Source organism: Carassius gibelio, chromosome A13, assembly GCF_023724105.1.
Source record: "Carassius gibelio isolate Cgi1373 ecotype wild population from Czech Republic chromosome A13, carGib1.2-hapl.c, whole genome shotgun sequence".
In the NCBI taxonomy this organism is placed as follows: Eukaryota; Metazoa; Chordata; class Actinopteri; order Cypriniformes; family Cyprinidae; genus Carassius; species Carassius gibelio.
In genome coordinates, this window is record NC_068383.1 from 19,962,850 (window position 1) to 19,979,665 (window position 16,816).

The 16,816-nt window shown below is 39.7% G+C and overlaps 2 protein-coding genes across 5 annotated transcripts in view; both read left to right on the top strand.

Annotated features, from left to right (window-relative positions):
- Positions 1-16,816, top strand: part of LOC128026440 (Golgi-specific brefeldin A-resistance guanine nucleotide exchange factor 1) — an 80,630-nt gene that overhangs the window by 42,266 nt on the left and 21,548 nt on the right. For all 4 annotated transcript variants that reach the window (XM_052613601.1, XM_052613599.1, XM_052613600.1 and 1 more), the window contains exons 5-11: positions 6,719-6,837; positions 8,712-8,820; positions 9,732-9,792; positions 12,681-12,735; positions 15,551-15,695; positions 16,313-16,530; positions 16,607-16,775. In XM_052613601.1, coding sequence (XP_052469561.1) covers positions 6,719-6,837; positions 8,712-8,820; positions 9,732-9,792; positions 12,681-12,735; positions 15,551-15,695; positions 16,313-16,530; positions 16,607-16,775 — 876 coding nt within the window. The remainder of the gene's footprint in view (positions 1-6,718; positions 6,838-8,711; positions 8,821-9,731; positions 9,793-12,680; positions 12,736-15,550; positions 15,696-16,312; positions 16,531-16,606; positions 16,776-16,816) is intronic.
- On the top strand, positions 1,947-4,790 carry LOC128026441 (E3 SUMO-protein ligase ZBED1-like). The gene is made up of 3 exons (XM_052613602.1): positions 1,947-3,051; positions 3,287-3,891; positions 3,982-4,790. The coding sequence occupies exons 1-3, from the start codon at positions 2,199-2,201 to the stop codon at positions 4,411-4,413; spliced, it is 1,890 nt and encodes a 629-aa protein (XP_052469562.1). The 5' UTR covers positions 1,947-2,198; the 3' UTR covers positions 4,414-4,790.

A 16,816-nucleotide genomic window follows, 5' to 3' on the forward strand; every position in this document is an offset into this window, starting at 1 on the left:
AGAGAATTCAGTTATTCACCTGTCCTATGTTGCAACTTTGGATGCCACATGATCAAACTGAGCACTTCTTTTGAATTGGCACAGAAGCGAAAGAGTATTTTAGATTTTAGATTCACCAAGAGTCCCAACATCTGATTTTTATCAGTCAAACGCACCTGGCCTGTCCTGTTGTTGATCCCTCTTAACGGTGTACAGTGAGATCTGAGACCTTACGGCATACTGGGGGGTCTCTCTGTCACCATACACACACACACACACACACACGCTGTGAATTTGTTTGGTGAGGGTTAATTCCCCTCAATCTCAGGCCTGAGGTCGCTGGGCTCGGGGGGACGGCCGTATTGACAGATATCCAGATCCCAGATCCTCTTCTTTTTCCCAGGCTGGTACTCAAACCAAAGGCTCACTTACACAGCCACTTATCCCTCTAATAACTACAACAGCCACACACACACACACACACACACACACACACAAAGATATATGTGGAGTGTTTGGTAAAGTGCTTTTGAGATCCTACCTTGTTTTGAGTTCGAAAGTTGGGACATGTTTTTAAAAAAAGTTCAGAAAATTGTGACACGATACAACCTGAAACCGGTTTCACGCTGATCAAATCTGGATATATGCAATTTTTTTTGCCAGATTGGCACCCATGCACGCCTGGTTTAGGGGTTAACACAGGCTCCTTTTCTGCGATGAGCAGTTCTTTCACTTAAAGGACACTCTGGTTTCTGAATGTACTTTTACTTAACCTTTTAGTACACAACAGCTGTTTGAACCTCTTCGATACTCTCATACACATGCACAAAGACCCTCCAGCCCCACCCAGACTTCAGTTATTTCAACAATGACTCTCCCGCTTGGCTGTGTAGACCGTGCCAAGTGAGGATTAGTATTTTAGATGACTTCTGATGATGTGCTGAATAGACCGTGGCTCTTGTTTCTGTGGAGATGGGCCGTTTGGAAGGGGGTCCCGTGTTTATTGTGAGCCCGCCTCTTCAGTGCTGTTCAGTTCACTCATAGATTTTCACTCAAAATTCTGTTGTTCAGTCGCTATGCCAAATCGGCAAACTATTTAACTCTATAAACAGTAATTTGTTTAGAAAAAAAAAAGAAAATCCTGTTGTTTTAAACCAATTAAATGCTTTAATTTTACAAAACATTTGTGTTGTCGTATACCACATATCTAGTAATCAAATAAGCTATAAGGTACCGTACTGTAGGCCATGTGATATTGTAAGTGAAAAATGGAGTAAAAACACTAGTTTGGTGAAGCTTTATTACAAATGATAAGTCATCTATTTGAATATATATATAAAATGTCTAATATATTCCTGAGATCAAAGCTTTATTACTCCAGTCTTCAGTGTCACATGATCCTTCAGAAATCATTCTAATATGCTGATTTGATGTAACCTTAATTTTGATAGCAGTTGTGCTGCTTCATATTTTTGTGGAAACAATGAAACGTTATTTCAGGATTCTTTGATGAATAGAATAGTGGAAAAGAACAACATGCATTACAGAACAACACTACAGCTAGTAAAGCTCTAATTTGAAGCCTTTCTCCAGACTTTAAAAGACTAGTTCACTTTAGGACTGCACAGCGACTCTTCAGTTCTGCTGCACATGTGCAAAGCGCACACACACGCGCGTTTCAGATGGCGCGTGAACTCAAAAGAGTTGCTTCGTCTTTTGCATCTCCTCCTCATGTTTGAACGGACACATACACACAGAATTATGTTACTAGTACCCGTCTCAACATTTTAAATGAATGTAAACAGCTGAGAAAGAAATCGGATGTGTATCATTATACTGAATCCGTGCAGTCGGATTTAAAGGGACAGCAGCCTATAAATACAAGCTGCTGAATATGTCACGAATGTTAATCAAACAAAAAAACGGCTATAACAAAGATGAATCTAAATTTAATACAGTTATTTAGGGCTGTGCGATATATCGAAAATATCGAAATATCGCAAATTCGCATATCGCGATATGCATATCGTAATGATTTGCGATAGATGATAAAGTAATACAAAGCTATTTATAGTTTTACGACACAGATCATCTGACACGCGGACGTTAGTTGTGTGTGTGCGTGCGCATAGCGCCCGCGTGCTCACTGCTCTGACGTCTGACCATCAACAAGCCAGCACGCAGTGAGTGACGCGCTCATAGCAAACTAATATGATAAAATGAGCCAGCCTGAGACATCCGCAGCTGCTGCCGACGATTTAGTGCCAAAACGAAGAAGCACCTCAAAGATATGGCAGTTTTTTGGATTTAAAAGAGATGACCACATGCAGACTGAAGTTATATGTAAAACATGTAAATCTCGTGTAGCAACGAAAACGGGAAACACTTCAAATCTGTTCAGTCACCTCAAAGCAAAGCACAACGATTTGTATCAGCTATGCTCTGCAGAAAAATCTTCAAGCTCAGGTGAATCAACCCTCGTTCACCAACCCAAGCAACAATCCATATCATCAAGCTTCGAAAGCATAACACCATATCCTGTAAGTTCCCGCCGTCATAGAGAGATAACCGAGGCCATTACACGCTATCTGGCAAAGGATATGGTTCCGATCGCCACAGTCGGGAAACCAGGGTTTTTGCACCTGATGAATACCATCGACAAACGGTACAACATTCCCTCTCGAACCTATTTTTCACGCATTGCTATCCCCCAAATGTACGAGCATACTCGCAACCGTGTCATGTTGGAACTGAGAGATGTCGAACATTTTGCGTGTACAACGGACCTCTGGTCCAGTAGGACAACAGAGCCGTACATTAGTTTAACGGTTCACTTTATTGACAAAGCCTTTAAGATGAGAAGTCTGTGCTTACAGACAGCATATTTCCCCAGTGAACACAGTGGGGAAAACATAGCGCTGGGACTGCGAGAGGCTTTGTCTGGCTGGAATTTGAATGAGGCGCGTCTAGTGTGTTTTACCACTGACAACGCAACCAATATGATCAAAGCGGCGGAAATAAATGGTTGGCCCCGACTACAGTGCTTCGGGCACAGACTGCACCTTGCTATTGGTAAGTCTTACTTTTTTATATCAGAATATTTAATTAGTTATCTTAACATATAATAACTTTATTAAACACATCTTATTGTATACTGTCACAGATATTTTAGTGTTGATGATATTTAAATTAATAAAGAATTATACGTTAAATTATAGATGTAAGATTTATTCAAATTAATGTTTAAAAAATATGAAACCAGAACTTAATTAAAACGATTGAAACTATTTTATTTCTATTTATCCAGAAAATGCAGTCAAATGTGACACACGCATCAGTCGTGCTCTAGGAGTGTGCAAAAAGCTAGTGGGACATTTTTCCCATAGCTGGAAAAAGAAAGAAGCGCTAAAGAAAGCACAGAGAGAGCTTAACCTGCCAGAACATGGTCTGATCACAGAGTGCCCTACACGATGGGGCACTAAGCAACAAATGATGGAAAGGATCCTGGAACAGCAGAGGGCTCTGTCACAAGTTCTCTCTGAAAATCGGAGTACAAGACATCTGGTTCCATCTTGGCAGGACATTGAGGTCCTTGAGTCCGTAAACAAGGCATTGAAGCCACTTCAAGATTTTACAGATGCTTTGTCTGGGGAAGAATACGTGAGCATTTCCTATCTACTTCCAGTTCTTCGTTTACTGAACACACAAACCCTTGCTGCTGACGAGGAAGACACAGAGCTGACATGCTCAATTAAAACCAAAGTGCTGGGCTACATGGAGGCAAAATATGAGGATCCTGCAACCCAAACTCTCTTGAACATTGCCACTTTTTTAGATCCAAGGTTCAAAAAAGACTACATTCCTAAGGAACAATGGGAAGAAATTAGTTTAAGGATAAAATCAGAAATGAAGGTAAGAATATTTTATATAGCAAGAATGATTTGAGCTCATTAATAAAATATGGAGGTACTAATCATTATTTTCCTTTTTTTTTTTTTCTAGGAGGCACAACCTGCTGTTGCCATATCATCATCATCAGTGGGTGCTGCTGTGTCAGGTGCTGAGGCTGAGCCATGTCAAAGTGCCACAGCCACAAGTACAAAGAGGATGAAGAAGTCTTTAGGAAGTCTCTTACAGACCTCAGTCACATCTCCCTCTGAATCCTCTGACCATGCAACCATTGAAGCAGAATTTAACAGCTACATTCTGATCCCCAAAATCCACAGTGAGCAGGACCCTTTGGCATGGTGGGGAATTCACAAGGTAAATTTCCCCCACTTAAGCAAGCTGGCGGAAAAATATCTTTGTGTGCCTGCCACTAGCACACCATCTGAAAGACTTTTCAGCACATCAGGCAATGTAGTTACATGTCAGCGTGCATCCCTGAAACCAAACAAAGTGGACATGCTGGTTTTCTTGTCCAAAAATCTTTAACAATTTTAGCATGAATGCTAAAATCTGACTTGGCAAAAACAAAACAAAAAGAGAGCAAAGAAGTAACTCCACTGTTTCTCAAGTGTTTTTGTTTACTTGAATGTTCATGTTTTCAGGTTGATGTAGGCCTAACTATATAGTGGAGCAAAGTATTAGTGATATTTTTATTTTCTGTTTGTTTACATTTTTAAAATGTAATTTTAACATTTAAATGTAATGTTAAAATGTAATTTGTGTTAATGCAACATAAAAAAAACTGCTGTTGTTCACTTTCAAAAGTTGTAGTGATTTCTTTCCCCTAAATAATTTGAAATTTTGGTTATATAATTTCTCTTAATACAATTTTAATTGATTTTAGAAAAAATAAATATCGTATCGCATATCGAATATCGCATTATTTAGAAAGATATCGCATATCGCATTTTTCTTCAATATCGCACAGCCCTATATTTTACACTTAATTATTAACTTTCTGTGCCAGAATACTGCAGTTTATTTGATCTATTATTGTAAATTGTGTACCTCTTTTTTTTTTTTTTTTTTTTTTTTTTTTTTTTTACTGATTGTTCACTTGCCTTAAATCATGTTTGAACTTAAATGCTGAAGGTTGAACTTTTAAGTACTTAAAGTGATTGGAAAGCAAAGTTACAATATGAAATTAGTGTCATTTAATATTTTTGTATGTTCACAATGTTAAAATTACGTTTTCCAATTTGTGACATTACTTTTTATGTACTGCTGGTCACTTTCAGAATTTGTAGTGTTTCGTTCTTTTCCAAGAAAGAGTGTGAAACAAATTGTTTATAGAATTTACATTTTTAAATGTGTAAAAATATAATTGAAATTGATTTTACACACTTTCGTATCGCAATTTTTTTAAACAAGATATCACATAATGCATTTTTCTTCACAATCGCACAGCCCTAGTTCACTTCCAGAATAAAAATTTCCTGATAATTTACTCACCCCCATGTTATCCAAGATGAAGAAATTAAGGATTTTGACGATAACATTCCATGATTTTCCCCATATAATGGACTTCAATGCGGACCAACATGCTGAAGATCCAGTTTCATTTCAGCTTCAGATGGCTCTACACAATCCCATCTAGCAAAACAATCATAATTTTCCTAAAAAAGAAAGAAAAGTATATACTTTTTTTTTACCACAAAAGCTTGATTAACACCAGCCAGACCTCGTGCTTTGCGTAATAGTGTTGGAAAGATCACTCATGGCGTATACGGAAGTACCGACCCAGTGTTTACAAAGCATCCGTGCAAAGAAATTTAAATGCCCTTAACAAGAAAAAGGTAAAACAACGATGTCGGATGATTTTGAAGTTGGAGGAGAAAATGTGAGTTTTTCACCCTACCTTTTTGAACCGGAGTACATAGATGAAGAACTAACAATGCGTGACCTTTCCAACGTGATTACATAATGTGTGAATTTGTGGACCCACATAGCAAAGCTAGTGTAAGACGTGCATTTGTGGTTAAAAAGTATATAGATTACACTAGATAAGACCCCTATTGCTCAGATGGGATCGTGAATAGCCCTCTGAAGCTGCACTAAAACTGAAACTTAGATCTTTAGCCTGTTGGTCCCCATAGAAGTCCATTATATGGGGAAAAATCCTGAAATGTTTTCCTCAAAAACCTTAATTTCTTTGCAACTGAAGACAGAAACACATGAACACCTTGGATGACATAGGGGTGAGTAAATTTTCATTCCGGAAGTGAACTAATCCTTTAATACCTATGGGGGGGTTTCACTCAAGAGTTCAGAGTAAAGGCTGTCCTCTCTCTCTCTCTCTCTCTCTCTCTGTGTTATTTGGCTGCTAATAAGTGGAATGCACTCACGTGTCAAAGCTTTACCTGCAGTCACAGCCCCAGCCTCGTCCCCAGGCAGCCTGTGCTTATTAGTTAATGAAATGCTCTTTAAAGGCGATGGGAAAGAAAAAGCAGCCTGGCTCCAGCTTGCTATCTGGCCCTGCTCGGGTTTCAAAACATCATTGCCTAGACAGCCTTTTTACCAGGCCGTCCACAAAAGCGCACACATCTGGTGATTAGATGTCCGATGGCTGTTCGTTCTCTTCACCTGGAGCGTGGTCAGTTGATGGTGATGTGGGGGTTGAACCGGTGACCAGGTTAATTGTGTAAGATTAATCATGTAACCACGGTCATGCCATTATGACCCACGTACAGCTTATCTGGCTGAGAATCAGGAGGATTAATGAGAGAGTGAGGGGGAATATATTAGGATATTTTTAGTTTGTTTTAAATTTCACCGTCCCTGTCCTCCACAGATGCCAATCATGAAGGGGCAGCAGAGGGCATCGAGAATATGGCCGACGCAGTCACACATGCGCGATTCGTGGGCACCGACCCCGCTAGTGATGAGGTGGTGCTGATGAAAATCCTCCAGGTAACACACAGCAAATAAATATATATAAATAAACATGTACACTACAATTCAATTATGTCAAAATATTGTAAATGTCATAGCATTTTTTTTTTTACATTTTATCCAAAGCGACTTATAAATGACAATGGAAGCAATTAAAATCAACCAAAGAGCAATAATATGCTAGTGCTGTAACAAGTCTCTGCTTAATGCAGTACACATAGCAAGGTTTTTATTTATTTTATTAATATAATAAAAATAGAACCGATGCAAAAGAAAACGAATGGAGTAAGCTAGTGTTAGAGGCCTTTTTTATTGTATAATAAATAAAAAGGAAAGCAAATGGAATACAAAAAAGATTAGAGAAGCTAGTGTTAGTTAAGAAAACAAACCGTTAGTAAATAGAGTGCAAGTCTAAAAGGGGCATGTTTTTTATTTTGTTATAAAGAATTGAATTAGGATAGAGAGTGCTAGAGTTAGAGGGTCAAATAAAGATGGAAGAGATGTGATGTTTTGGTGTTTTCTTTTTGGCTCATTAAAAATTAATCTTGCTGCCACGTTCTGGATTCATTGTAAAGGTTTGATAGAACATGCTGGAAGACCTGCAGAGATAGCATTGCAATAGTCCAGCCTGGACAGAACAAGAGCTTGAACAAGGAGTTGTGCAGCATGTTCTGAAATATCTATTCGGACCGTTTTAGCAGTGTGGATTGAGAAAGTCAGCTGATCATCAATCATAACTATTTAAGGTTTCTGGCAGTTTTTGAAGGAGTTATGATAAAATTATGGTAAAATTATGATGAAACGATGTATTTGCTGGAACCACAAGCAGTTCTGTCTTGGCAGGGTTGAGTTGAAGGTGATATGGCCTGGCCTGGAAGACAAAAGGCAGACGGTGTCTAAACACGATTTAAGAGTGGAGCAGAAAGTATCAGTAGCACTGTTAGCATCAAGAGATGATAACTGTTTAGGGGAAGGAAGCCAAGATGAAACCTATAGTAGATTGCCGGGAGGGTTAGAGTGAGCGTAGGTTACATGTGAAGGGGTAAGTGATGTGTCAGGAACCATGTTGAGGTTAAGAGTGAGGAGGAAGTGATCTGGGGTGTGCAGTGGAGTAACCAGTACCATGAGCAGTGTCATGAGTAAATAAGGTTAGGGGTGCTCCGATCACGATCGGCCGATCGTTATGCGCATCTCGTCAGTAAAGCCGGTTTTCTAATCAGCGGTTAATTCCATCAGGTGCGTGATTTCACATAGAGCAGCTGTTACTACACAGAGCCGTTGTTAACTGAGAAGATGCGCCAAAAAACGCTGAAAATGAAGTGGATTTGCGCATCTTCTCAGTTAACAACGGCTCGGCCGATCGTGATCGGAGCACCCCTAAATAAGGTCCAGTTGGTTGCCTGAGTTGTGAGTAGCAGTAGTTGACACTCGGTTAAGGTCAAAAAAAGGCAAACAGAGTGTGGAAGCCTGCAGCCTGAGGTTTATCTAGGTGGATGTTGAAGTCTCCACTCATATCTAGGTGAGGACCGTCCTCAGGGAAGGTCGAGAGCAGCACATCGAATTCATCCAAGAAGTTACTTTGTGGTCCTGGGTGTCGATAAACAACTACAAAATGGATTTTAAAAGGGTGGATTTTAATAATTTATTAAATAAAATAAAATAAAAAGAACGGCTTTTATTTGAAATATAAATAGTTTGTAACATTGTAAATCTCTTTTCACTATTAAACAGTTTAATGCATCCTTGCTATGTAATCACGTTGGATATATATATATAATCAGAAAATCAACATGAAAAAACAGTATTCAATACTAGTCTGAAATGAATCCAGATAAGTGGCTTCAGTACAAGATTTTATTGCATCATTATTATTATTACTGATTTATTTCCAGGTTTTAAGGAGTTTGCTGCTGACTCCAGTTGGAGCCCATCTGACCAATGAGTCTGTCTGTGAGATCATGCAGTCCTGTTTCCGTATATGCTTTGAAATGAGATTAAGTGGTGAGTGAATATACGCGTGTGTGTGTGTATTTTTAGAATTTCTTTGTGCTTTTCACTTTTCTGCATCATCTCAGCTGGTAGAGCATGGCTCTTGCAGTGCCAAGATCATGTGTTTGATTTCCATGAGAAAATATATACAGTACAGACCAAAAGTTTTGGACACAACTTCTCATTCAAAGAGTTTTCTTTATTTTCATGACTATGAAAATTGTAGATTCACACTGAAGGCATCATAACTATGAATTAACACATGTGGAATTAAATATGGAATTATATACATAACCAAAAAGTGTGAAACAACTGAAAACATGTCATATTGTAGGTTCTTCAAAGTAGCCACCTTTTGCTTTGATTACTGCTTTGCACACTCTTGGCTTTCTCTTGATGAGCTTCAAGAGGTAGTCACCTGAAATGGTCTTCCAACAGTCTTGAAGGAGTTCCCCGAGAGATGCTTAACACTTGTTGAACCTTTTACCTTCTGTCTGCGGTCCAGCTTACCCCTAAACCATCTGGATTGGGTTCAGGTCCGGTGACTGTGGAGGCCAGGTCATCTGGTGCAGCACCCCATCACTCTCCTTCTTGGTCAAATAGCCCTTGATGCCTTCAGTGTGACTCTACAAGTTTCATAGTCATGAAAATAAAGAAAACACTTTGAATGAGAAGGTGTGTCCAAACTTTTGGTCTGTACTGTACTTCAAGCACACGCCTTGTATAAAATCTAAATGCTGTTGAGCATCCTTGAACTTTTCAATATGTGAATCTGCCTCCTGTGCTCTCAGGACCGTGATAAAGCCCTGCTCTAATCCTGACCAAACAGAGTCTAGTCTCTGAGCCCCTGAGGTGCTGCTCTTGTCCTCTGGACTAACATTTCCCTTTTCTTTCTCTGTGGTTTTGCTCTTTTCTCATCACAGAGCTGCTGAGAAAGTCAGCTGAGCACACGCTGGTGGACATGGTGCAGCTGCTCTTCTCCAGGTAACTAGAGAGAGAATGGAAGGGGGGATGCAGAGATGGGGATTAGGAACCGAGACCTGTTCTTGCTGTTCACATAATCAAACCGAACCTGAGACCAAAACAGGAACTTTGGTCGGTCTCCATAAAGGGCTCCGATTCCACTCTCAGGCCTCTCTCAATTACCTCCGGAGGTTTCTGACTTCCCCCTCACACACATACAAGGACAGGTGAAAGTGTCAGTCTCTGACAATACGAAGTATGGCTAATTATCAGGCCCACACAGAATCTGCTACGGTGACCTCTCTCTGGACGGCAGTGTATGAGGAAAACATAACATTTACACTTTTTTTTTTTTTTTTCTTCACATTTTTTCACATCTCTTATGCTCCCTAAGACTGCATTTATGAAAAAAATTAACCATCTAGGCCTACTTTAGAACCTTAAATTATTCATTATATCATTTGTCTGTGATAGAATATTCAGAATATCAAATTCCAAGGTGATATTCAAACATTGCATTTTCTAAAATGTAGTTCTGACTCTAACATGCAGTTCTATGATTGTGGTGTAATTGTGAGCCCAAGCCCTTAGTCTCCTCTTTCAGGTCATAGTGCACTGCTGCTCTAATGCAATAACATGATTACGGGGTGGCATTTATCAGAGGTGCGTATCCACTCGCATTAGACTTCCAGTCACATCCCGCACAGACGAGAGGATGAGACCTCGGAGCACATCTCGCTCTACCCATCTGCATGTAGATTAGGAGAACACACACATATGTGTGCGCAACAAAGACATAATGACAAAATGTGGTCTCTTATAAAAGGCTAATTTAAAAAGGATCAGATCATATTTTTGGCATTAAAGAGAAGCATCTGACTAATATCAGTGTTTTGACCTGTTTTTCAAGCCATGTAAACATCCTCGGTTTCTTTTTATGATTTCATTCACTGTAAAAGTCCTTCAGATGGGGAGCATTCATTAAGATTTTTTTAATTAAAGCTGATGACACCTTTTAATCTCGGAAATGCACGTACACAAACACACTCACAGCCAGATTTTGCCGGTCCTATTGTGTGTGTTCTTACTGCCCAGACCCTCTTGTCCACATCGCCTTCACAATGAGAGTGTGAAAGGCCTTAATAATGAGTGTGTGTATTTCTGTGTGCCTAAGGGGTAATAAGCAGTGAATGTAGTGTGTGTGTGTGGTCGGGATAGCCAGAGTAATGAACAGCGGATCTTATTGAGTGCTCAGAATGAGGCTTGTGCAGCCTGCTGAAAGCATTAGGGATGTTAATCTGTTGGACTCACAGATCATCCTATAATCAAGCCAGCAAGACAACAGTCCATTAACGCGGAGCAGAGTTAACATCAGGATCCATCTCTCCCAGCCTGCCTGCGCTGACATCTCACTGAAGGGAAAAGCTGCAGTGTCCACACAACACACACACATGCAGACAATGCCTTCGAGGCTGATAACATTATCCATCTAATTCAGCTAATGAACCAGGGTAGGGGGTCAAAAGTCCCGCCCTGGGAACAGAAATGCTGACTCTTCAGATATATGGTCTCTCCTCCGTTTTGGTTTTAGAGAGGATTCCCTAAAGGAGTTAATTAATCTGCAGTTTGGGGAACTAGACGTTTTGTTTTATACCAAAGCGAAGAAGCCCTTTTCTGAAATATGACACATCACACATGTATGTCAGTTTTATAATTACATGGATAAAGACCTATTTGTACTGTGTGAAAGGTATTAATCATTATTATAGAGATGTCATTCCAAAATTAAATAATAGGCTTTTATATTGCACTTAATTTTTTACTTTGCTTTAAACTGAAAACATTTTCTCTATGCTATAAGAGTAGTGTGAGATGCATGTCTTAATTTATTTATTATATTTACATTGATATTTTCAGATTGTTTCAATGCAGCTTCATAGTAATAAAACATGGGAAAACAACAGTTAGTGTTGCAAAATTGATCAATTATGAAGCAATTTGATTTTCAGACACCAATAGTGTCAATATTAAGCTCAATTTAGTTCTGTATTCAGTTTAGTGCACAGTTTTGAATCTGTTATGAAACACGTGTGTCTGGAGTTTGAAAATCCCTGAGTTGTACATTAAGCCCCTTTCACACTGCAAGTCTGACACGGCATATTGCTGGAATATTGCCGGGTCGCCTTTTGTGTGAAAGCAAACACGTCCCAGGATTGATTCCGGCATTGAACCCGGGTCAGGGACCTAGTAACATTGCCGGGTTCAACCCGGTACGAGCGCTGTGTGAACAAAAGCCAGATCTAATGCTGTGTCGAAGTGATGACGAAAAAATATGTGCAAACTGTAATGAAGCAGAGATCAGTTTGTTCCTCACTTTCCACACTGACGCCGAGATCGTTCGCTTGCTTCAGTGAAAGTATAACGTGACTTGTACATTACACGTCACGCGCTGATGTCACGTGTCGTTACGGGATCTTTACGTGTTGTGTGTGAAAGCACGCACATATCCGGGGTAATCATTGGCAGTGTGAAAGTGCAAAATCTAGCGACCCGGGAACAATTGCCGGAACAGTTTACCTGTGTATTTGCCGAAATGGCAGTGTGAAAGGGGCTTACATTAGAGAATCATTTTAATGTAATTTTTTTAGAAAGTCATTGACCTTTCAAGCCGAACTGTTATTTTAACAGAGCTTGTCACGCCAAATGGAAATGTGAAATAATAACTCTGTTTTTAGTCAGACAAACACCGTTTCATCCCAACTCCCAATGTCCTGTCACGCCCGGCTGGGCCACTTACACTGATCATGGTTCTGTTTTTGTGCTAGTAGTTGTTCAAAAATTTGAACAACACTCATAGAAAGTGTTGCCATTAATGCATCCGGTAACTCTTTGTAATATTTGTTTTGCAGATTGCCACAGTTCAAAGAGGAGGCCAAGAGTTATGTGGGCACTAACATGAAGAAGGTAAATATAAAATCCTCCCCAGATCTTCATTCTCCCTCCAGACCCTTTACACCCGTTTACCATCTGCCTTCTTCATTTCTCATTTATTTCATGATCTTTGTTAGGTAGAGGTCTCCATACCCATAAGTGAGGTCAGTTGCTGTTGCATAATTATTATACCTGTGTGTGTGGTTAGGAGATGGAAAATAGTGTCTAGTGAGAGCTAACTTTGATTTGCAGCCAGTTGGTTCTGTATTTAGAAAGACGTTTGCTCCTTTTCATCTCAATTATTTAGGGATCAAAGACTCTCTTTTCATACCTGATTGTTGATGTCGAGTTCATCATTTGTCCATTTGCCTGTTCCAACTCGCAGATCCCAAGCTGTATTCTGGACACACAGGATTTTATTCATGCAGATCAGCCTAGAAACACCAATCAGACGGGCTTAGAGAGGCTATAGCACATTTACATGCATTAAAACAGCAGTTTTTATTGGGTTTCAGCTAGTGCATTTAAGTACACCGGGACGCATGGCTTTATATTTGAACGCATGGTGGGAAGATTCACAAAAGAGTTAAAGCAAGCATTTGTCATCGCACCAAAAATGAATTCTCATCATCTTTTTTTAAAGAGATATTGAAGGTTTAGTCCAATTTAAACTATTTTGACAACAACTGTAGCATGCAATTTCATCATGTTCAATAATCAAAATAACACAAAATATCAATATGGAAATATTAGTGTTTGCAGATCATACGTAATGAGTATAAAGTTAATTTAGAGTTGCGTCTCATTCTATAGAAAGAATATTTGATGAACAGTCATGGGTAAACAGTGTAACATATGTGTGTAGGTTAGGTCCAGCTTTATACTTTATGCAAATACATTGATTCGAGGGGAAACCACATCGCTTTTATTTTCATTTTGCTTCATAGTTTCATTTGAATGCTACTTTTTATATTTAAATATATATTTTCATTCGAATGGGCCTGATTTTTTATTCTTTTAAGACCAGAAAATCCCATTTGACTGCCATTTTGCATGCTTTGTGTGTTCCTGTTCTGTTTATTGCACCCATTATCTTTATCCTTGGTTAGTCTCCCCAATTAACACATGATTGTTTGCATCGTATGCTGAGGTGCTATTCTCTCCCCGTTGCCTCGGGTTAATGTCGTTGAATGGGTGTGTTATTGAGTTCCTGATAGTGAATGTGAGTGCATGGATGTCGTCCAGGTATGCGTGTAGATTTCTTCCATGTACATCCTAAGCATGAAGGTATACAGTATGTGTTCCCATGTCATGCGTCTCCCTCTGAGCTTGGGACATGTCCATCACTAATCCCAGGCCTGCCCCTTCTCTCCTGAGGCTTACAATATCTTATGGAAAAACAAACGAGTGCAGGTAAGGAAGAAAAGATCGTCACCGATCAGACTCGCTTGTACAACCCCCATTTCTTTAACATATGCCAGTATTTTGACAGTATAACAGGTCCAGATTGAAGTGCTTTGTTCTATTTTTGGTTTCATGTTGATGTTAGAATTCACTGAATACAGTTTTTTTTTCTTTTTTTCTTTTGGAAAACTAGTGAGACAAGCTGAGACAAGCATTAGATGGTTATTTTGTGATGCTGTTTCAGTTATGTATTTTAATGAATACATTTAAAGGAATTCTTCTGCTAATCCATATAATTTTCTTTCGATACTACACACAGTTTCCTGCACCATTACAGAGTGCAGTAATCTGGTTGTGGAAGTAATAACCCCATTATTTTTCTCCGTAGGGGAGATGTTTTTTAACTAAGTATATCCTTAGTAAACTTTTAAAGGCTGAGACCTACTGTGAGATACTCAATCAGATGTTTTTTAATTTGAGTTTGATGCTTCATGGTTCATGATGATGATGATGATGATGATCATGATTTTTTTGGTCAAAAAAACTAATCATTCTCATCTGAATTCTCATTAGAATTATTGTACCTTCAAATAAGCAAAAATCAAGAGAATAAATTGAACTTTCTGTAGTTTGCTGATTTATTATATTCATATACTGTACATTGACACTCTCTGCATTATGAGGACTGTATGATCTTCAGGAGGGGTTTCTAAAAAGCAGTTCAATTCCTTTTGTTAATTACAATAGTTCCAAATTGTTAACTTTTTTCCTGTTAAAAACAACACACTTTATGTTGTGGCACAAATGTTGTGTAAAGTGCATTCGTTCAGCACCCAGTGTGGAGAGAGCATGTGTGCATGGGTGCCAGCTTGGAAAGATTCCGCAAAACCCTGGGCAGAAAATCTATCCATTTAAGAGAAAAGCTCTGATTTGGGCATTTAAACTCCTGACATCTGGCAACCACAAGAATGAAAGCTTGTGGAGGCTTGTTACGTATTCAGGAGAAGGGAAAAAAAAGAAGAAAAAAAAAGTTATATATAGATGTCATAGATGCTTCTTTAAAAATAATAGAAACGTTAATGTGATTAAGTAACTGGTTCCAGAATAATTAAATATGTTTTTGCTTCTTATAACTACACCGATAATAACATTCTGTAAATCACATTAGTTTTGCTGACTTCAAATGTTTATATACGGAGAAAAGTCAACAAAATCATCTCAGCATACGTATAGACCCTATGTTTTTTTTTGTTTTTTAACAAAATGACGAGACAATATGTGTTTCTGTGTGTGTGCTTATGCATCTTCTTGAGTGGAGGCGTTCTTTTTTTATGGCAATTTGAGGTGTCATGAGATTTTGTTTTAGTCTTGCTCTCCTGCGTCGTTCTTTGTGCAGTGAACTGCAGCATTTGGCTTGAATTAACAGTCTGTGTTTGTTTTGAAGCTAAAGATGAGAGCCGGGGGAATGAGTGAGTCGTCCAAGTGGAAGAAACAGAAGCGTTCTCCCCGCCCCCCTCGTCACATGGTACACAGTCCCTCAGGACAGATGGATCCAGGCCAGTCCAGTACCCTCACCAACAACCTTTCAGGTATACAACATAAGTCAATTAGATTCAATTTGTGTTTTTAATCTTAGTTCATCTCATTTATTAAACTCAAAAGTTCTGTTATTTAATAATAGAGTTTGCTTTAGTTACTGGTGCAACCAAAACGTAATCACCAGAGGGAAGCCTCCATTACACCTGCTCAGCATTCATTTTCGCATCTTTCTCGCGCTAATCGAAACACATCACATGACCACTCATTTACCTCGCAAACCGGAGCGCAAGCCCGAGCCCGGCCCGAGCCCGGCCTGAGCCCGCGTAAGATGATAGAAATTAAGCCCGAACCCGTCGGGTCCCGACAGGTCCCGTCGGGTTCGGGCAAAGATCTTCAGCTCTACAGAGCAGCATAGAGCGCCCTCTGGCAGCTGGAGACGGTAATATTTTTATTGGTTTCGAACTTAAAATATCTCTGTCAGTACATTCTTATTTGCAAGGCTTGAAACAAGAAAGAATTGTGAATTCCTTCACTAAAATGTATTTTGTGTAAAGTGTATTTTGCCATCATAATCGTCCTATGAGCAATCAGTATATCATCCTGTTTTGATGTTAAGAAGAAAAGCATGTCCTGTCACCCTGTCCTCATCCCAGTGTGTCCGTTTCAGGTGGAGTTCCTTTCATAGAGCAGCACAGTGGAGGTTCTTCTTCTCTTCCTGGTTCAGACAGTGCAGCTTCCTCCATCTCCAGCCCCACCGCTGACAGTGGCTTAGACACCGGCTCTAAAACCACCTCAAAGGAAGATCTCACAGACCTGGAGCAGAGCAGCTCAATGGCCACCACTCCTGTGTCACCCTCCGCAGAGCCCGGCAGACTGGAGTCACAGGTATCCCTCAGACCGTCAATAAACTATCCAAGTGCACGTGTTCAGAGCTTGATGGGATTGTGTTCTGTGTCATCAGTCGGAGGGCAGGGAAGTGGAGCGTGCCCAGTCTGCTTCAGTGGAGTCCATTCCTGAAGTCCTGGGAGACCGAGACTTGCTGGCTGACCAGTCGGATTCGCCATCGGTCCACGACATGGACTATGTGAACCCCAGGGGAGTGCGCTTTACACAGTCCACCCAGAAAGAGGGTAAGAGAAATAGAGTGTCCAGAATTTCCGTCAGAAGCTGG